At 35.1% G+C, this 22,736-nt stretch overlaps 1 protein-coding gene across 1 annotated transcript in view; it reads right to left on the bottom strand.

The window, feature by feature from the left end:
• The window catches only part of LOC118749420 (putative neural-cadherin 2), a 580,827-nt gene that overhangs the window by 37,524 nt on the left and 520,567 nt on the right, over positions 1-22,736 (bottom strand). Inside the window, exon 10 of the mRNA XM_036484223.1 lies at positions 3,194-3,435. Coding sequence (XP_036340116.1) covers positions 3,194-3,435 — 242 coding nt within the window. The remainder of the gene's footprint in view (positions 1-3,193; positions 3,436-22,736) is intronic.

Genomic DNA, 22,736 nt, shown 5'->3' with positions numbered 1-22,736 from the left:
GTGCAATTCGGTGTTGGATTTGTGGTGGGAGAGAGACCGGCGTTCACTCTAGCGGACGAAAGTCTAGCCACAATCCGCATCAAAGCGAGATTCTTCAACTTCTCATTCATATGTGCCAATGCCCCGATGGAAGGGAGGAACGAGGCATCCAAGGCTCTGGGCTCCGGGGCCCGAAACTTGGCAGTATGTATTACTGGGTTCTAGCATAAAAAGATCCTTCAAGCTACATGGATGCCTCCACATCGAAAAACGGGAAACCAAATCGAGGATGTTGTGATAGACGGAAAGCATGCTTCCATGTTTTAGATGTACATACGTACACTCCGAGGGCCAAACATCGACTCGCACTACTATATTGATGCATCCAATATACGACCCAACCTCGGAGCAGCAAAAAAGGGCCCCCAACAAACCAAGGAAATTTCAACGTCGAAAAGCTGCAATCAAAACAGACGGCCAATGGATTCGGCGCTCGACCCTCACACCTGCTGTGAGAGAGCACTCTTCAACAAACCGACTTGCGCGATCAGTGGAACCACATTTCCCGCTCGTTACTGGTACGATGAGGAGTGTGAGAAAATGCTTGAAATGCTGGCCGACAGAAAAAACACCCAAAATTTTTAGCAGAGAGTTGAGCGACTTACGGAAGGTTTCAAGACTCTTGTAGGAACAACCATGGCGACCTAGTGACCGATGTCCAGAACGTACTCAGATTATGGAGGGAACACTCTTCGACCCTTTTTAATGGCAGATGCACTGAAAGAAGTGGAGAAGACAACCCGAGGTCCCAGTCGATGACGATGGAGTCGATATCCCAGCGCCTGACTATGACGAAAAGTGCCAAGGCTGCTTGAGCTGAATGCCTGTCAGCTGATCAATTTAATTACGATGGCAAGGAGGTAATAAGGTGCATGCCCGACGACTGGAATTTAGGTGCGCTCTGCCCAATCCACAAGAAAGACGACCCCGCCATGCGTGCCAACTACCGCGGGATCAGCCTTCTAAGCATAGGTTGCAAGGTCTTATCGAATGTATTGTCTACCATAGACCAGGTATTCACAATACGCCAAATCTTGGAAAAGTCCCGCGAGAAAATGATCGGCACTCACCACCTATTTGTCGACTTTAAAGCCGCTTTCGACAGCACTAAAAGGAGTTTCGTTGAGCAATACTACCAGCTTTGCTCTGTTGCCGTTCGTCCCCAGACGGGGTTTCAGACAGGGCTATTCTATTTCATGTGACTTCTTTAATCTGATGTTGGAGAAGATAATAAGATCTGCAGAACTTAACCGCTCAGGAACAATTTACTACAAGAGCGTGCAATTGCTGGCTTATGCCGATGACATCGACATCATCGGTAACAAAAACCGCGAAGTCTGTTCTGCCTTTTCCAAGTTGGATAGGGAAGCAAAGCGAATGGGTCTAGTGGTAAACGAGGATAAGACGAAGTATCTCCTGTCATCAAACAAACAGTCAGCACATTCGCGCCTTGGCACCGACGTCACTGTTGACAGTTACAATTTCGAGAAAGTAGAGAATTTCGTTTACTTGGGAACCAGCATTAACACCGATAATAATGTCAGCATGGAAATCCAACGCAAAATCGCTCTGCCAACAAGTACTGCTTTGGACTGAGTAGGACATTCAGAAGTAAAGTCCTCTCTCGACGTACGAAAACAACACTATAAGTCACTCATCATGCCCGTGCTGGTATGTGGCGAATTAAAATACAGCGGCTCAACTGGCTTGACCATGTCGTTCGAATGGACACCAACGCCCCACCTCTGAAAGTATTCTGGCTTCACTTGGCATTTCCAACTGGCGTCAGTTGGCCAAAATCACATTGGCGGTTACAGCGCCAAATAAGAAGAAGAAGAAGAGAATATATCTATAACCTTATCAGTCACACAGAGTTATAACCCCAACGAAATCCTTGACGGTGGTACCGGGAGGGGAACGGTACATGACGGTAGGAAGTTTAGTTTGGGTTAAAGACTCACACTGATGGGTTTAGCCTTTCGATGCTTCCTCCTCGTAAAATAAACATGCTCAGTAAAAAGCTAACAATTTAAATCGACGAATAGTTTTATATCAACTTTTGTGAACATCTGTTTATTTATTTTTTGAACAACATATTTACCTCTATCGGTTACAATAATTTTAAGCTATAATAAACAATTTTTTAGTAAGTAAGTTATTGGTTTCGATTTTGCTTTTGTATGCCCCCCCTTAAATTTCGTTCTGGCTACGCCCATGTGCACAAGAAACGTTGTATACCTTCCGCCCCTCTTCTCCGGCAACATAGAGCGGTGAATTCTACTTATTAAGGATTATAATCCCTAAGCGTGGCCGAAGGCGGAAGCAAGCGCAACTGGTGGTGAACCTAACAAAATAGCTTGGAAGATGCTGTTTTTGAATTAACTGGGTTGAGAATCAGTTCTTCAGGTATAAGAGGAGTTACGGCTTGTGGTTCAGCAATTCAACCAGAAGCTGACATACATAGATGCGTCCATGGCAACTATGCCCGACAGCTCCGCATAGCTTTGTGAATTAATTTCCATATCGCGATCTTACTACGCTGCTATAGTTACAAATGCAGTAGAATCCATTGTTTTCTGCAAAAAAATTTAAAAATAAACAATTTTACTATAAATAAGCACTTGATGAGTGCTGTTTTGATTCCTTTCCACTTTGTTTTCCTTCATACAGCTGACTTCGAAAAACAATTGATAGCTGAAAATGGTGCACATTTTTCTGCAAGGGTTGCAGCATGCCGATTTTTTATTTTTCGTAGCGGAGCTACGAATTATGAAGTACGAAAATTCGAGATCTAGAATATGGGGTAAATTCTGATATTTAAAGTTAGGTATGTATTTAATATTATAAATGGTAAAAACTTTGGTGTCAAAAAAGTGTTGAAAAATATACTCATAAAATTTAAACATCTCAGCCATTTCAGGACACTCAGAGTACAACTCCACAACAAGATTTTCAGGCGTTGAGCACTTTTCAGGCTTTCAGCAATAGCTGAATTGTGTAGCTGAAAGCCTGAAAAGCGCCAATCGCTTGAAAAGCTTTTTGTGGAGTTGTACTCTTTGTACTTTTGAGTCACTTTCTCATTTTCATGCTAGGATTTAGATCGCCAAAATCCTAGCCATGGTAGTGTGTTCTTACACTGCAAAACTTTACTTACCCAATATGATGGCCAAACATACGAAGATAGCACCTAGCGCGCCCATACTAAGCTTGAGCCGTTGACTTTCTTGCACCAACTCGCAGTTTTCACCCCAATAGCCTTCCGGACAGATGCAGCGATAACGCAGGCGAGGCTCGAGATTAATACACGTAGCTCCATTTAAGCAAGGTAGATCGAGACATTCGTTGCGATCCACACATCCTTTTGTATCGGCGGACATGATGCGGCCCTCGCTGCACCTACATATATAAAGGAGAGGAAAACGGTAAGTTTTTTAAATTCTTTGGCACAACATTTGCAGATAAAAAGCTAACGAATTTAGTTCAATATATTTGGATGAGGTTTCTTTCACGTTTTTCAATTAGAACATAGTAACAAGTAACGAAAAAAATAGTACACAAAATTTATTCGGTCAGAAGATAAGAAATATTAGTGAGCCCCCATGGCGTTAAAACGCCAAAATTTAACTAACCTTTTTACAAAGGTGAAGCCCTATCTAAAAACTTCAAAAAATATTCCTAATGATTCATCTAAACCATTTCTGAGTGATGAGAGGTCTCGCAAGGTGTCGGTTTTCAATGCATCAAATTTCAAATCACTCTGTACCGCTAAAAAGGTTCTCACTTCAAAAAATAAAATTTATGCGCATGTATGTAAAATCCCAGTTCTTTAATTTGGCTAATTAAAAATATTATCAGCCTAAAGTTTTCCAAAAACTCTATCGCTTGACATTAATATTTCAATATTTCATTTAGCTCGTGTATAAGTAAAACAAATTCGACTTTAAAATAGGTAGCAACCCCTTTAAAATTATTTTGAAACTAAAATCTTTTTAAGTTGAATTTGATTTTTTTAACACATGGCAACTCTTCTAAATACAGTTAAGAAATTAATTAATCCATTTGACTTACTAAATTATTTGAATTGCATTTTTTCAACAGGTGGCAACCCTCTTCTGACACCCTAAAAAATTCTAAATGTTCAAACTAAATATTTTTTAACGCTCGTTCGTTTGATACCCATATTTTAAAATTGCATGTACATAAATTGTGTATAATTAGCTAAACTCCACTTTCAAAACAGGCGGCAACCCTCCTCAAAATTATTTTCAAACTAAAATCTTCTTAAATATCTTTCGTCTGACATTGTTATACATTTTTCAAGTAACTGATGCATTAAGTTGAATTCTATTTTTTAATTTTGTGGCAACCCTCCTAAATATAGTTTAAAAAATAAAGGATTCTTAACCTATTTCAATTAATAACCATGTTTTAAGAATTCATTTAACTTATTAAATAATTTGAATTTAACCTTTTAAACTGGTGACAACCCTCAAACACATCAAAAATATTCTGCAGATTTCTCAAAACTTTCATATGACACCCATTTGGGTATAAAATAATTTCATTCGACTTCTCAAATAGGCGGCAACCCTCTTTAAAATACTTTCAAACTACTACCTTCTCAAAACTCTTTTTTCTGACACCCATATGCTGATACCTTATTCGGTTACCTAATTCCTTAAACTGAAATCGAATATTTTTTAAACATGTGGCAACCCTCCTACACGTAGTTAAGACATAAAGCCCTTTAAAGCAATATCTATTGTAAAAATCAATTTATTTTTTTAAATAATTTGAGCTTAATTTCTTAACAGGTGGCAACTCTTTACGGAAAAGTAGCAGCCTCAGTCTCAACCCTCTTTAAAATACTTTCAAACTACTACCTTCTCAAAACTCTTTTTTCTGACACCCGTATGCTGATACCTTATTCGGTTACCTAATTCCTTAAACTGAAATCGAATATTTTTTAAACAGGTGGCAACTCTTTACGGAAAAGTAGCAGCCTCAGTCCCTTCATTTAACACCCCACTTTTGAAAATCGAACGAATGGTGCGGATCTAAGGACATTGATTATTAAATAGTTTGTGTGTAATTATTTAACAGGTGGTAACTCTTTTAGAAAAAGTAAAAAGTTATTGCACATCTACATCCGAAGCTCTTTAATTTGACATCTCACTTTTGAAAATCGTACGAACGGTGCAGATCTGATGACCTGGACAAAAAATCCTTTCGCGTATTCTATATGTAGATAACTTATTTCTCGACAAATCAACTGTCTTAAACCCAATTATTAGAAACATCGCCTGCAAGAAATCAAAAAATGCAATTTTGGAAAAAGTAGGCGGATCGGAAAGTGAAAAAGTGAAGTTGTAAAAAGGTGCCAAATTCAAATCTTATTAGCTATTTAAAGGGAGATGGAAGGCAAAGTAAAAAATTTCGAAAAGGTGCATCTAACGGGTGATGACAAAAAAATTAGACTTTTGTTAAACTACTTTAACTTAACCTTTTTTTGACGTGAGCGACACACCCCAAATGAAAACTTGCTTTTAAAACACACAGCTAAAGCTTTTTTTATATTTTGTTTGAAGTGTTTAGATAAAATAAAATTAAAATGAAATGTCTTATTGAATTTTTTAAAGGTACCTGATAGTATAATTGCATGGTTAGCTTTTATTGACATAAAGAAAATGTTTATCAAAACTAGGCTTTGCACTCCAAAAAAAATATATATATGTTGAAAAACTAAGTTAGATTTCTGAAAAGACCTAAGACTAAAAACAATATAATAAGAGATCATAAAAATAATCAATTCATAAAAAACAATGAGCGAACTTAGCTTAGCTAAAAACTTCAAAATGTAAGAAAATTATTCATTTCATTTAATCTCCTTCCACGCATTGCCAGGAAATCATAGCCCTATGTTCCTCACACAAGGGTAAGTGGCAGCTTGCGCAGACCTTGGACGTCTCTCGGTCCTTTTTCCTGTCGCAAAACTCACATCGAGCAGGTTTTGGAAGCCTTGAGTTAGGTGAAGCTCGAATGTCCTGGATTGATAATATTTGTTGTATTTGAATCCGAAGGCTCCTTCGAAGAGATTTAGAATGCTGACGGTCTTTTGAAAATGGCTCGATAAGGCTGAATGTTTAAAAATTCCCTTCTCTTAATTTTCGCTCCCGTTTTATAAGGGAATAAAGCACCCTTGCATTGTACAAAGGTCCGCAAAGGAGTAAAAGCACTCAAGAAAACTCAATCAATATTTTACTAAGTTTGACGGAATAAAACTTATATGGCATTGAAAATGAACTTACGTATGTAAAAAATAATTGATTTTATTTCAGATATGTTGGAATGAATATTTTATATCTTATTAAGTATCTTTAGTTAAGATTCGCATTAAAAACTTTAAATTTTCTCCATGAGAAGAGAATTATAGAAAGAAATTTTCAAAAATTTCAGATACAAATAAAATATGAAATACAAGTGACCCGTTTTAATAAACCTTCAAACAAAGTTAAATCGTGACGTCTGACCAATTCGGATGTGTTACAGCCAGCTCTTTTTTCAATCGTTTGCTTTTGTGAAAGATACCCAACACAAACAAAGTAAAACAACGAATAACATCACATACATATTAACATCCTCCATAACAAAAACTTTACATACTCGTACCACAAACTCACAAAACAAAAGCAAAAAATAGACACAACTCTTATTTGGGCACAGTGGAATAGTGAAGTGTAATCCAAGCAACAAAAATCGAAGAAGAACCGCCTGATATTGCCAAACAAAAACCTTCTTGTTCACTGTTTTTGCAAACAATAATACGAAAGAACTTAAAAATAAATCGCCGGGCCCAAAGTACTTGTTAGTCCAAAGAGTTAATAGTCAAGAAACTCTCAGTTGGGTCTCTCCCTTCCTAATTAAAAAAAATCATCGACTGTGTTAGCGGTGAAGTTGGTATGTGCTAAAAAATAAGAAACGAACACCAAACAAGCCGTCCAACTCTTAAAACTAAGCACCCTTAACACTAAACTATAGCAAAGTTGTCATTTACAACAGCGACGTAAGAGGAATAACGGAAGAATCTTAAGCGAACTCAAAACACAAAACATCACTGAAGTAAAAAAAAAATACTCAAAAAGCAAAATGAGAATCTAGTCGAGACTGGACTCATCATTTTAACATTTTCTTCTCTCACCCTACCGGATAAAATCTCTATCGGTTACGAAATAACAAATGTTGGACCCTACATCCCCTTGCCATTAAGATGCAAAAAATGCCTGCGCTTTGGTCACCTTACTAAATTTTTTAAAGGTAACCAACTCTGTGCAAGCTGTGGAAATATCAGTCACATAAACGTAATTTTAAATGAAACTAGCCAATGCCCGCTTACTTCGCGGCGCCTAATAAGAGCTTTTGCGTTGGCCAATGCAAAAGAGCGTTTAAAAACAAAATTAGTCTGTAAAGTCAAAATTTTTTATTTAAGTTGAAACCACTAAGGCGCAGTATCCTCCTCATACATAGGCCAATAATAGTCATGCTGTGATACCATATGGAATACCAATCCCTTTCGGTGTCATGAGCTTTACCGATGGTCTTATTTCCACCTGTGAGATCTCTGGCATGCGTAATCTTTTTGTAAGATCTTGCAACTACAACATTGGTGCGATGCGTATGCCAATAAAAGTTCTTATAGGGAAACTCAAGAGCAAAGAAGTGCCTTTTCTGTTATAGGAGGGCCAAGAATCCTCGCTGCCCCACAGGATGAAAAGTTTTCCGGTACATTGCTAAATGAGTCGTGTGATCTCTTAAGTATCTTTCAAATGAAGCAATTGATATACCTACAGTGATCTTTCCTTGTTAGTTCACCACTTTTACAATTCGTGGTAAAATTTATGAACTGATTTCTGGGTAGATGCAAGACCGCATGATCGTGCATGAGGGCGTCAGAAAAACTTAACCCCATCCTTCATTTAGACATCTGAAAACTAAACTCGTATAACTTAACCCTTCGTCTGACACATGAGTCCAGCCAGGCCTTTTCCATTTTCAAATTACAAAAAAGTGTACTTTAAATATAGCTAGAGGCTTGAAATTTCAGGTAGCTTACTAAAGTTTAGTGAATTACCAATCTGTAAAAAATCGTGTTGGTATCATATATATAAAGCTAGATATATAGAGATGTTGATTAATACATCACATTCGTAACACATAGGTCTGGCTGGACCCACATATATTCCTATGTAATTTTTACCTAAAATGAAGGAATGCAACCGTTTTTCAAAGTTTTATTTTGAATTTTTGAATTAGCATGGCAAGAGATGATTTGCATTTTTAACCGACTTCCAAAAAAGGAGGAGGTTATCAGTTCGTCGGAATATTTTTTTTTATGTATGTTACCGCATAACTTTGGACCACGTCAACCGATAATTCTTTTTGCATCGGAAAGGTAGTACCTCAGAGGTGGTCCCATACTAATCTGGTTAAGATCCGATCAGTGGATCATGAGCGCTTGGCCTGTAGATGTGCAAACTGGTTTAATTTTTTCGAAAGGGGTTGCCACCTGTTAAATAATTTTACTCAAGTTATTTACTAATCAATGCCCTCAGATCCGCACCCTCCGTTTGATTTTCAAAACTGAGGTACCAAATTAAAGGGCTTAGGGTGTGGATGTTCAAGAAGGTTTTACTTTTTCGAAAAAAGTTGCCACCTGTTAAGAAATTGAGCTCAAATTAATTAACAAGTTAAATCAATTATTAAATATGGGTAGCAATCGAAATGGTTTTGAAAAGGTTTTATAACTTAACTATGTATAGGAGGGTTGCCACATGTAAAAAAAAAATTATTCAATTTTAATTATGTAAAGGAATTTGGCAAGTGAATAAGGTATCGCTATATGGGTGTCATATAAAAGAGGTTTAAGAAGGTAGTAGTTTGGAAATATCTTGGATAGGGTTGCCACCTATTTAAGAAGTCTAATTGAACTATTTTATACCCAAGTTATATGAAATATGAGCGATGGATGTCAAATGAAAGAGTTACAAGAAATTATTGGGGGATTCACAACGGTGTCGTAAGTGTCGTATTGTTGTATGTCGTAAACTTTAAAAGCACCACTGAGAAATGGTTTAGATTAATCATTAGGAATATTTTTAGAGGTTATTGAATAGGGTTTCACCTGTTCAAATAGTTTAATTAAATGTTGGCGTTTTGACGTCATGCGGGTTCACTAGTATATGTAGTTTTTTAAATGAGAATTGAAGTCGGTTTTTTTTCAAAAAATTACTTGTTACCTAAAATGATGTTACTCGGAGCTCGCTTGTGCTATGCTAATCCTCTCTTGACCACAGCGCTCAATTTTGCGATGGTGTTGAGGTCTGGGATTTGTGCTGACCACTTCATTACAAGAAAATTTTTCCCAAGCAGCCGGCGGTGTCGAATATTTTCAGAATCCTTTGGATCTCCGTCCTGCTGGCAAACAACTTCTTCCGCAGGGTTTGCGCTTTTGTCTACAAAGTCCGGCAAATTTGTTTGGAGGATATGTTCATTATACCTTTTATATTAACCCAAGACACTAAATGCCAGCAAGCAAAACATCCTACGCCATTAAGCTGCCACTTAAATTTTGTAAAAGTCACGAGAATTGGAGCTTTTGCACTTAAAAGGGGTAATATGGTCCGATGGAACGAAAATTAATTGTTTCCAAAACGATAAAAAGGCATATTTTTGGGAAACACCTTATCAACATCTTCAAAAACACCATACAAAGAAAAACATGTAACATGGTGGCCAGCACAAATCCCAGACCTCAAAGCTATCGAAAAATTGAGCGCTGTGGTCAAGAGAGGATTAGCATAGCACAAGCGAGCTCCAGTAACATGAAGAGCTTTGGAGCAAAATTATAATGGGGTAATATTCCAAGCGAAATCATAGAAAACTCAGTAGAGAGCATTCCCGGACGTATGAAAATCGCTATTAAAAGCAAAGGAGTCTCCACAATCCTCTTGATATATACCTCCTAAAAGTTCAAAACTGAGTGAAGATAGTTGCCTTGCGTTTTTGCTGTGAATCACTTGTTAATTTTTCTATTTACTGGGCTTTATACCCTAGATAATAAGGAAAAATTGCTGAAAATTTCAAAGCAATCCGCTTATTATTAAAAAAGTTATGTTACTGTAAGTAATAAAATGTCGAACATGCACCCGGTTTTGATCGTCAGTGTATTTAAATAATAAAATAAAAAAGAAAGCCCTTAAATTAAGAAAATATTTGAATAACATACAATAAATAAGTTTAATTGAACAAATGTTGCACATAATTTCTATATAAATTCATACAATTTGCATGTGGGTCCAGCCAGACTCATGCGTACCGAATGTGCCAATCGAAACATGTGTCTGACGGAGAGTTAAACATAGTGCCAAAGCAAACCAACCACACGGGGTTTCTATACATTTCGTCTGCAGCGCCATCCATTGGGTTCATTTTCTACAAAACAATTACTTACCATAAAATGAATACGTGTTATGAATTTCAACCTTAACTCCAGCGGCACTAATCACGTAAATTTTAATCAAAAGAATTTTCCGTCATAAAGGTACATAGCTCACATTTAAAATTTGAACGAAATCGGTTAATAAATACGATTTTTATAAATAACTCTACTCCAGCACCACCTGGCGAGTTTTCTAGTAGCATGTAATTGGACCATATATGTATGTAAGATAACCTCCGACAATCTGACGGAACTCTATTCAGTGTTTTTTGTGTTTATTCCGAACAACGAAAACGGCTATCATTTTATGCAAATAGGTATGTAGATAGGACAGTTTATAGCGAAACTCGTAAAAGCAAAGCTCCATGCTTTGTGAAAAATTAAAAAAAATTGTTCAAAATTTTCACATAAATTTTACCTTACGGAAAATTAAAGACAAAGTTACAAAAGTTCAACGGGATTTAGAAATCTAGGAGAAAATGGTTCCCAATCGAATGATACTTGCGCATTTACGTAAATGTATATCGAGCCAGTCTTTCCAATAATTACCACTTTTCGCCATAACTACGGTATTGATAATTTATGTAGCTGTGTAGAATTTCAGGACGTTAGCGTAAGCAGTTCCAGAGATAAGCTATATGAGAAGTTCAGTTTGTATGGAAGGAAGGAGCCACGCCCCCTTTCCCAATGCATATGTAATATATGCATCAGTGCTAAGTTTCAGTTCCCCGAGTAAATTTTTGGTCAGAATATTTATTTTCAAGGTGTTGCCAAATATGAACCAAGTCGATGCAGTCGTTTAGTAGTTTAGTGAAATATATTGTAAAGAGAACTGTATGAAATTGTAAAACGTGACGTCTCAGATTTGTTAATTTTTTGGAAGCAACAACGAAAAGTTTTATTTTTTTTTAGCGAAAAACCTTCCACACAGAAATAAAAAAAATTGAAGTTTGTGGTTATATCAAGGCGAAATTTTGAGAACGGTCCGTTGCTAACTCTAAATATAAACAACGACTCACTGGAAAAAGTTAATACGTTCAAATAAATACCTAGGAATAATGATCGACGATAAACTAAAACAAAAAAAAATGGATTCTATATTTTCAATTAGAGCTCTAGCAATATGTACATCGGTGAAACTGCATTTAGTTCCATACATTAGCTTTTGCGTGATACGCTTACAAACATACAGACAAACATACCAAAATTTTATATTTGGCTTCTGTTGATCTAACAACCCCCTATTAATTTTTCTTTAACATCTATTATGTACAGATATCGGCCTGTTGCAATTTTATTATTCTCAAATACTCTCGTTTGATACCCATGTGGCAACACTTAGTTTTATATTATAAATTTAATTGAATTAAAGTTTTCAAATAAGTGGCAACCCGCTTCAAGAATATTTTCAAAAGTACGCTTCCTCTCCTCCTCTCTTTAGTTTAATATTCGTATTGCAATATTTCATTTATTTAACAAATTTGAATAAATACAATTTTTCAATCAGTTGGCAAATCCCCTAACAATATTTTCAGCATTAAAATTTCCTAGCCTCTTTAGTTTGATGCCAATATTGCAATATTTAATTTATGCTATCAATTAAATTAAATTAAAGTTTGCAAATAGGTGGCAACCTTCCACAAAAATATTTTCAGCTGTAAGCCTTTGTAAATTTCTTTCTTTTGACAGCCATATTGCAGTATTCACTTTACCGTATCAATTGACCTAAACTGAAATTTTAAACACAGGTGGCAACTCTCCAATTTTTTCTTCTATATTGGAAGCTAGATCTCTAGCGATACATCGGTGAAAACTCCATTCAATTGCATGTTTTCGACTGATGCGCGTACAAATATACAGACAAACAGAGATTCAAAAATTTTAAAAATTGTTCATAGGGCTTCTGTAGCTTCAATAAAAACCCACCATATTAATTTTTCTTTAATATCTATAAGGTACAGACATCGACCTGTTACAATTTTATTATATGTATAGATGTAGATATAGATTTCATTTATTTTATCAATTTAATACAATAAAATTTTTCAAACAGGTGGCAGCCCTCCCTAAAAATATTTTCGGCAATAAAATTTCCTAAACCCCTTCAGTTTGATACCCATATTGCAATTTCAATTTATCTTATAAATTAAATTAAATGTAAATTTTCAAACAGGTGGCAACTCTAAAAAAAATATTTTTGGCTGTAGTCCTTCAGCCTCTTTCTTTTGACGCCCATATTGCAAAATTAATTTTTTCTTTTCAATTTACTTAAACTCCAATTTTCAAACAGGTGGCAACTCTCTAATTTCTTTCTTCCTATATTTTAAGTTAGACCTCTAGCAATACGTCGGTGAAAACTGCATTCAAATCCATGCATTCGTTTTCGAGTGATGCGCGAACAAACAGACAGACAGACAGACAAAAATTCTAAAAACGGTTGATTTGGCTTCTGGTGCTTTAATAAAGACCCCCCACACTAATTTTTCTTTAATATCTATAATGTACAGACATCGACCTGTTACAATTTTATTATATGTATAGATATGCTCAAACGAACCAAATTGCAACAACTGCAAGGAACTCAACTACACAGATTCAGCCCACTCAACTTTTAACAGAAACTGCCCAGTATTTGTCATGCAAAAGGAAATTCAAGCGATCAAAACTGTGCAGAAAGTCGACTCAAAAAAAGTACACTCAGCACACGTTTTATTATTAACCCTTAAATGCATGGCGTACCATATATCGTACACACCTTAAATTCTTAGTAGTTCGATCAAATTAATCTGTATAGCATTTTGGTTTGCTCTAAGTTGGAGTCATAAAAACTAACTTTTATCTAAATATCGCCGCAGCTTTCTGAGTTTTATACTTTGAAAGATATTTGAAGTGTGATTTTTATTCGTCAATAAAACAGAATTCATTATATTGTTTGTCCGATAAATGTTACAGGTAAGTGTATTAGTGTTTATTATTATACCTTATTTATCTACGAAGACAAGGTACTCACAGCATTAGGAACTATAACGTATCTATCCAGGAAAGATAATCGGGTAGTTAATCTTGTTTCAACTTTCGTTGGGATGAAACCGTTACGTAATGCACATGCCAATGACGTTGAAGTTCCGACTACACAACGCTGGGATAAAAAAGCGAAGAAAGTAGTAACTATTTCTTTCCCCCATATGGGGGGTGTGGATCTTATGGATTCTCACCTCGGTCGCCTAAAAATTGCGTTGAGAAGCAGAAAATGGAAAGAATATTCTATCACCTATTGCATCTTTGCATGGTCAGTACTTGGCTACTTTTTAAAAAAGCAAACCCCAACATTCCATTGACTCAAAAGGAATTTCGTCTGGAAGTATCTTATGTTTTGGCGAATATGGCAGCTAACAGGAAAACGAACAAAAACCGACCTGGAGCAATCACGCCAGTCTCTCGTGCCCAAAAGGAACATGTACCACCACCAAATCTACGTTTCGACTGCATTGATCATCTTCCTGTAGTTCAAGGTGGTGCAAGATGCATAAATTTAAAATGTCATGTTGGGGACCAAATCGTGAACAACCGTTCAATATTCAAATGCAAAAATGTAACGTTTATCTTTGTTAAATTATAAACGTAATTGTTTCATAGAATATCATAAAAATGATTAAAAATAATTCTATATTTATGTATGTACATACATATGTATGAAATAATTCTTTTTGCACTAATTTTGCTGGTAACTTAACTTAAACGGATTAATCTTATTTATGTACTTTCGTTTCCTTTCATTTTAATAAACTGAATTAAATTTTTCTTACAAAAAATATTCGCTCTTATTTGGCACCAATGCATAGTGTACCATATATGGTACAATTCGAAAAACACACACTTTGAGCTTTTCCTGGAAAACGGTGCATTTACACGAAAACTTAGTATCCATTTCGTGTTCAGTGGGTGATTTTACATAGAGGACGCTTGGCCTAATTATTGGGGCTTGACCTCATGCATTTAAGGGTTAAGGTATATATCGTAAGGTATCGCATATATCGTAAGCAAACTAAAAACTCTTTAGCTATCTACTTTAACAACTATGTCAATAACTCCAGCACTAACAGTTTTACAGTGGAATATTAGAGGTTGCCACTCTACAAACCGTTTCAACTCTCGGAACTACACTCACTGTACGACACAAGGTTCTTTCCCTAACAATCCGGAGCGAATTCAGTAATTAAAGAATAAGCCAAAAGTTTGCTCTCAAAAATGGAACATAATCCAGAAGTACGGGAACGCAAAAAACCATATTTCGTGCCCAGAATTTCAGAAACAGCTCAATCGCGTTGTGTTTGTTTTTGTCCCTTAAATGCAAACTCTTGGAAACTGAATTTTTGTTTCAAACATTTGATTTTAAGAATATAAAGATTGAAAATACATTTACTATTCCTTAAAAGCATCGAATAAATGCAGGCAACATGTAAACACAAAACAGCTGATATGCACTTTGACGCTTTATCCATTTTTACCTGGAGAAAAAGTCCGGGCTGTTGCGGGCAGGAAGAAGAAGATACTTACGATCCAATACGTTCCAATTTTCGCTCTCTATTACCCATTTTGTAGAGTACGGGAATGATTTCTGGGCTATTTTGGGCACCCGCGGGATCCTGCGTTGCGTACGGGAAAGAACCTGCAGTAAATCTAACATGCCTAATTTGTGGCGACTATAACAGTTGGCACATCAGTTGGGGTTGTGCTACGAATAACGCTAGAGGCAACAAAATTTCAAAATTTATAAACCAGTCGGGATTAGTGCTTCTTAATAATGGTTCCCCTATAGACCTAACTATCGCCACGCCCATAATAGCCTTACAATCAAAATGGGAAATCGAGTCCAATCTATTTGGAAGTGATAATTTCTCCATTTTAATTTCTATTGTCCTCAATTGTCCTCCCAAATTTAAATTAAATATAGCCGACTGGGATAAATTTCGATTTAACTCTAGTAAAATCAACGACAAAATCCCCATTAGTCATAATATAAACAAGGAAACCGCAAATTTAAAAAGAATTCTTATACAAAGCGCACACGAAACGATCTCTCAAACCAGCTTTAAAATTAGAAAATCTGTCCCCTGGTGGAAAAAAATTTTTACGAACTGGAAAAGGAAAGAAATCGTTGCTGGAATAGATTGAAAAGAAATATCATAACGGAAAATATTACAAATTTTAAGAAATCCAATTTGATATTCAAAAGGCAAGTGAAAATAGCTAAATTCGAAGGAATGACCGACTACACGTCAAAAATAAACCCTACTATTTAGTCCCTCCCGCCAAGTTTGGGCAACAATTCGCAGATTTTGTGGCTTAAAATTATACAATATTATGTTCACTAACTCTCTCCCCAACTACCTCTAACTCTACTTCAATCACAGATAAACCAATGATTGCCAATACTTTTGCAGAATACTGGTCGGCAGAATCAAACAACATAAAGTTTCTTGTAGACTTCATTTGAACCCAGCAAATCCGCCTTGTTCATTGAAGAAAATATTGAACTTGTCTTTAAAAAAGGACATGACATAAATAAAAAAAAATTTCAGATACAATTACAATATGAAATAAAAATGACCCGTTTTAATAAAGCTTCCCTGTTTTTCAATCTTCAGTAGATCAAGAAATCAAAACCCTACCCTCTACTGCAACAACAGCACACAAACTTTTGAAAAACCAGGGCAAAAACCACCTCTGCGGATGCTTGTATAATATAAAGTACAAGACATTTACTTCCTTTCAGTGTAAATGTACAATATATTGTAAATTTTTTTTGACAACTCGGGAAAAAATATTTAAAATCATGATAGTTTAATTTAGCATTTTTATATGATGAAATTCTTTTTATATTTCCTGCTACGCGCCTTTCTTAATGATTTTCCTTGACTCTCACGCATTTTTTGTACAGTAAATACCACCACTTTCGTGTCACTAGAATTTTATAAAATGGTATATTTTTAAATTAAATTCTAAAAATATTTTTGAAACGTTTTCGATTTTGAAATTTACGTAAACATTCGGGACAGTTCAAAACTTCATTTAGTTTAATTTGTTTTCAAAAATATTAATAAGATTTTTAGTAGCACACTTCCAATGTTATACAAAATTAAATGTAAAATATATTGTACAAATGCGCGGAAAGGGTTAATAATGTGAGATGAGTGCAACTTTGCGAACATAATCAATCCGTCTACTATGCATACATATTAATATGTATACCTGTACAAACCGTCCGACGTACATACACACGTGTATGGTACATGTTCGAGTAGACTAATGCTGGGATTCAGTAACTCGGACTCATCTCAAGTAGGGTTCGAAAGATACTATCGATCATGATTCAATAATACAAGGTTCGATAAACTGACAGTTATCTCTCTCGCACCGCTCCCTTAGCAGTGGCACCGTGTTGCTTCTTTGCAAATTTACTTGAAAAAAGTGTAGCTTTGTTGTGAAATAGGAGTATAAGCTTTTGTGCAATATGTTTATTTGTATATGCATATGAAGCACATTTCACTGATGAAAACATAAACTGTTTTTAAATTGGATGTTTACATAAATCTCATAGTAGTTTTATTTTAATTTTGAGTCCTTTTGCAGTTTTTATACAGCTAAATAGTGCATAAGTTACGTAATTCACGTAGATATTTCGTTCAATATTTCGTTTAATACGCCAGATTTCCTGCAAATACATTAGAATTTAAAAAAGTAATTTCACTACTAATTGCCTACTTTGCATACTTTTCTACTACCATTTTCGCAACAAGGGATTGCATTCTTCCCCTTTCTCTGTCCTTCGTAAATGCAACCTTTTTTTAAGGGAGTGTCAAACCGCGGCTGTCAATAATTATCTAACCTTGTATTATTGAATCATGACTATCGATATTGAGTAAGCATCGATACTGAGGGTATAAAAATGAGTACTTTAATTCTCGATACCTTATTTGGTGATTTTACTCGATACTTTGCAAAGTACTCGTAGTATCGTTTTTTTTAACACACTTTTTAAATTTTGTCTTCCATTGGCAACCCAATTTTCTTTGCTTATATGGATAACTATCATACAATTTTGTCCATCACTTAAAATAAACTGAAATTTCGTGTAGTCTGTTGCATAACATAAACCAAATAAGTTAACGTTTAATGGCCTTATTCATAAAAAATAAAGTAGGTTTAAAGAGCTTAATAAAATGACACCTTCGTACATTTTTCAGTTTATAAACCTTTTTTATTTTTTATGAATAAGGCCTAAAACTTTACGCGAAGCTCACGAAAATGCAGAATTTTTAGAAACTTTTTGGGTATGCAGTTTTGTAACCTATTAAACTTTACGTGTAACCTACTACCGTTGACTTTTAATTCAAACTTGCACATTATTATACAAAATTCAATAGGCTATAAAAATACATACCCACAAGGTTTACAAAAATCTTAATAAAATTTGAAATTCGTGAAAGTAGTTATATATATATAAATATAAATATATATGTATGTACATTTAACGTTAAAATTACTTCTACCGTGAAAGTAAGTTCTGCAATGAAATAAAAATCAAATATTTTTCATGTCTATCTTATCACATTAAACGAGCAATTCTTGTATATATATATATATATCCATGCGGTTCTCGGAAACGGCTCTAACGATTTTAATGAAATTTTGTACACAGATAATGTTTTGGATTATAAGGTTATCTGAATAGGCACTATCTCCGAGAAGACTCGTATAAGGTTGCCACCTATTCGAAATTAGTTACAAATGACTTAAAACATCATAATATGGATATCAAATGGAAGGTATTTAACCTTCCTAATTCAAAAATATTTTTAATAGGGTCGCCACGTATTTTGAATCACATATTTATTTAATTTTTTTGTTTAGAAAAAAAAAGTAAAATGTTACTACTCATGGGCACCAAGAGAAGGTTCTTAAACAATGCTTTCGCTATATACAAAATGTTATCTCTTAGGATAATAGTGTAAGGTTGCCACTCATTTTCGATTCTACACAATTTATATAAAACATCGCAATATGGATATCAAATGAAAGGTATTGTTGAGAACTTTGGTCAGAAAATTTTTTCCATCAGGGTTGCCATGCTTCTATGTAATACAAATTTTTATTTTCCAGTGTATTCCAGAATAGGGTTGGGTTGGACCAAATGACAAAAAATTGACCAATTTTTATTACATCGCGAAATTGAGTGGAGTTTATTCCTCTTTATCAAGAAACTATGCCAGTTTTTATAACGATGTTTTTTTTTTATATCGCATCCAAAGTACATTACAATTGTATATTATTAACATTAAATTATTTAAAGTTTTAAATTATAATTTGTTGCTTAATTTCGTATTTATTAATGCTAAATCTAAAAATTTGCACTCAGCTGCTGCGGAACTGTGAGACAGAATACAAATTTTATGAAATAAATCACACAATTCTCCAAAGGCCGCTTCACCCAATCCATTTTTAATCAAACTTACTTGATCCCAAAAACGTCCTATATTGGTACAGTTTTTGAAGTTACCTTCATTCAGCCTCAGTTTGCGAAATCGAAATTCAATTATGTCTGCATCATTTACCAATACAGGAAATTGGTCGAGTAGCGGCAAAATTGATACATCAGTGTCAGAAAGGACTTTATGTGGTATAATAATTTCAAGATGTTTAATATCTTTTCGATTGAAATTGAATATTATTTTCATGTGCTAAATGCTGTGATTTAAGTTTTGCTACCTTTCCATATTTTTGCCAGCCACTTTAATATTGGTCACCGAGTAATTGAAATTAGCAAGAAACCGCGATATTTTTTTTAGCCTGCTTTGATAGATGATTAGCCATGCCATATTTGAAGATCAGTGGCAAGGCGTGTTCACACTTTTAGCAGCTGTTGCCATTCGGCCCTATGCTGAATATCGTCATCGTCATCGTCGATCATCAATAACATGGCTGACGATGGCCGTATCGTCACTTCTACTGACGATGACGATATTCAACATAGGGCGGCATATTCATCAATTAAATAGAAAAAATTGCAAATACGAAACTATTGCATGAAGTGAAAGGGTGATAATAACCTAACCAAAGGCTTGTGAAATAGACCATTTTAAAAATAATTGGACCAATGGACCAAACGAAAAGAAATGGACCAAATTTGGTCCAAAACGACAACCGTGTACACGATACGTTTCAACGGCAGCCGAGCATAAACCAAACGAATCGTTTGTTCTTTTGCTCACTTGCATGGTTTCGATTGTGGTAAAGGTTCTCATCCTGAGCAAAACCGAAACAAAACACGATACACAAAACAAAAGGAATCATTCCTTTAGGGCTCAGCAAATTAGTGGTGCCTATGTAGTTAGCAGAATGGTTCAACTGCTTCAGTAGATTTCTGAGCATTGTGTGTGTGTGTGTCATGTCCTCTGATATGCACAGAATGTACATGCATCCATATGTATGTATGTATACTAACCCTGCAGGAAAACCGCGGACTAATGAATCAAATTTCTAGTTCCGTACTAGATCTTTATCGCCAAAAACGAACTAGTCCGATAGTAACTAAATTCCCACAAGTCAAAATCGGCGAAAAGTGGTACTTTTAAAAAAACTAGTTTTTTCACTTTTTTCGCTAGAAATCTATATCTAAAGTGACGAATTTAGAACTGATTCGAAAAAGATGTGCAGAACAAACTAGATCTTATCTGTCGAATTTAGAACTAGTTCGGAACTATCGAAAAAGGGATGCAGCGGGGGATTGTTTACTTTACATATATATATGTGTTTGGCGGCTTTTTCGGTCAAATACACTTCTATTCTGCATTCCGCAGATGCTTTTTCGTAGCTTCGTAATACAAAATCAAAATTTGTGTTAACATTTTAACATCTTAGGACCGTTTGGAACCAGCTCAAAACTAACCACATTTGTCCTAGCCCGGAGGTGACCCTTTTTGAACTATCTAGGAACTGTTGTTATATGAACTGTCTCAGAACCTCCTAAGCCAGAGTCAAGTCAGAACAAGCTCAAAAGTTCTGCAGAACTCTGCGTTGTCACTTCGTAAGACATCGCCATGTTAAAAAAGACAGTTGAAAGCATTGATTTGGGATAGATGAATAACCAGTACCGTCTCTTTTCAGGCTAACTCAGCGCAAGTTCTGAACCAGTTTGACTTTCTGCAGGGTACATTCGTACATATATATGTACATGCAAACATCCATATGTAGACATGTATGAAAGTAGATGCATAACAGCGTAGCAAACAGCCTAACAACGGAGTATAAATAATAGCAAAGGGTGCAATAACTGAGTACATCCAAAGCTAAAATTCTCACAATAAGTTACTATTGTTAACTGAAAAAAAAAAAAACAATATTTAAAATGCAAAACTACACTTAATTTTCTAATACATTCTTCCAAAAAATCTTCCATCGCCGAAAAGCCTCCAAGCTGCAATTCTTAGTCCCGCAAAAATTCTAAATTTTCAAAGTATGTACCACAAAGAGGGCACTCTCCCTTTTCCGAATTTTTTGCAATATCCGCCGGTAGCAGGCTCGTATGCCCTGATATTTTTTTACAGTTTCTATCGTGGCAGTTTTGCCTACTTCCCTATACTTCTCCACAGTTTTTCTCATGATTTTTGTTTTTTATTCCTATCTATATATTTTTCAATTTTACTTTGCCGCAACTTTTCCCTTCAATAATTTGAAAAAAAAAATCTTCTAAAAATCGCTCACTTGGCATTTTCCGCAATGTGCTCACGTAATGGTTCAAAATACCCTGATATGACGAAATGGGTTAATACCCAATATACACAAAAACGAGGGTGGCATCGTATCGAATTCGAGACGAACTCGAGAAAATAAATTTCTCGAATATATTTTTTGGGCTCGTTTCGAATTCGAGGCGAGCTCGAGCATATCAGTTTTCTCGAAAGATTTTCTTTATATTCTTAAACGCTATTGTTTATACACATTTATTGTATATACAGCACAGGAATGCAAAAGTAGGTACAATTGTACCTTTTTCCGACGTTTGATGACTTAAAGGTACATTAGGTACAATCACTAGTTTTTAGGTACAATCCTTTTCTGGTCAGATCCATTTATAGTTTTTTTTTCTTTTTCCTTTACCGTGCTCGTTTCGAATTCGAGGCGAGCTCGAGCAAATCAGTTTTCTCGAAAGATTTTCTTTATATTCTTAAACGCTATTGTTTATATACATTTATTGTATATACAGCACAGGAATGCAAAAGTAGATACAATTGTACCTTTTTCCGACGTTTGATGACTTAAAGGTACATTAGCTACAATCACTAGTTTTTAGGTACAATCCTTTTCTGGTCAGATCCATTTATAGTTTTTTTTTTCTTTTTCCTTTACCGTGCTAATATATTTATTTGTAGGTATTGGAGAAGTTTCGCTTACATTTTGAAGAATAAACAATCATTCTCTTAAACATTTTACATTGTATTTAGAGCAGTCACTACGAAAAATTTACAATTTGCTTAACTATACTCAAATTCGTAATATTTGTTATATTCGACATTTGAACGAATTTCTTCCATAAAACGTCATTGCGCCCTAGACGTTGTGAACTCTACAAACGCTCTACCTTTGCAATTGTTGGAATACATTTTTACTGAAACCATAAAACCAAAGTTCCCGCATTTTCAACTTTTCTATTAATTTTTGCTGCCGCTGTTGATGCTCCCTCTGGTGATATGTCTTCTGTTACCGCTCTTGCTCCGAATGTGTTTGTTGATGTTGATGCTGGTACTCTTGCTTCGATTGCTGATGTTGATACCAGTGTTGCCGCGCCGTCTCAAGAAAATGTATCCCTGACCAAGCCAAAAATGTATCCAAATGTATCCAATTTTTTTTGTTACATATACATCTCATAATTTGTAAGAAAACCAAACATTTTCATGAAAAAGACATAATTTAACCCATCCTAAGGACTTGGAATACATGTGCATAAAATCAAGCATTTGTAATTTCAATTTATAAAGTACATTTTTTGTGCATAAGTATTTTGCAAAGTAAATATAATAAGTAGCAAGTGCACTCTAAAAAGAGCATGTAAAACTACTACTGAAAAGTACCTATTTTTCAACAAGAATCTGTATAAATATACATATAAGATGTTCAGTATTTGATTTTGAACTTATCTTAT

This window comes from Rhagoletis pomonella, unplaced genomic scaffold, assembly GCF_013731165.1.
Source record: "Rhagoletis pomonella isolate Grant_MI unplaced genomic scaffold, Rhpom_1.0 Rhpom_scaffold_00016, whole genome shotgun sequence".
NCBI lineage: Eukaryota > Metazoa > Arthropoda > Insecta > Diptera > Tephritidae > Rhagoletis > Rhagoletis pomonella.
The sequence above is the reverse complement of the archived record's forward strand: the minus strand, read 5'-3'. Positions and strand labels throughout refer to the sequence as shown.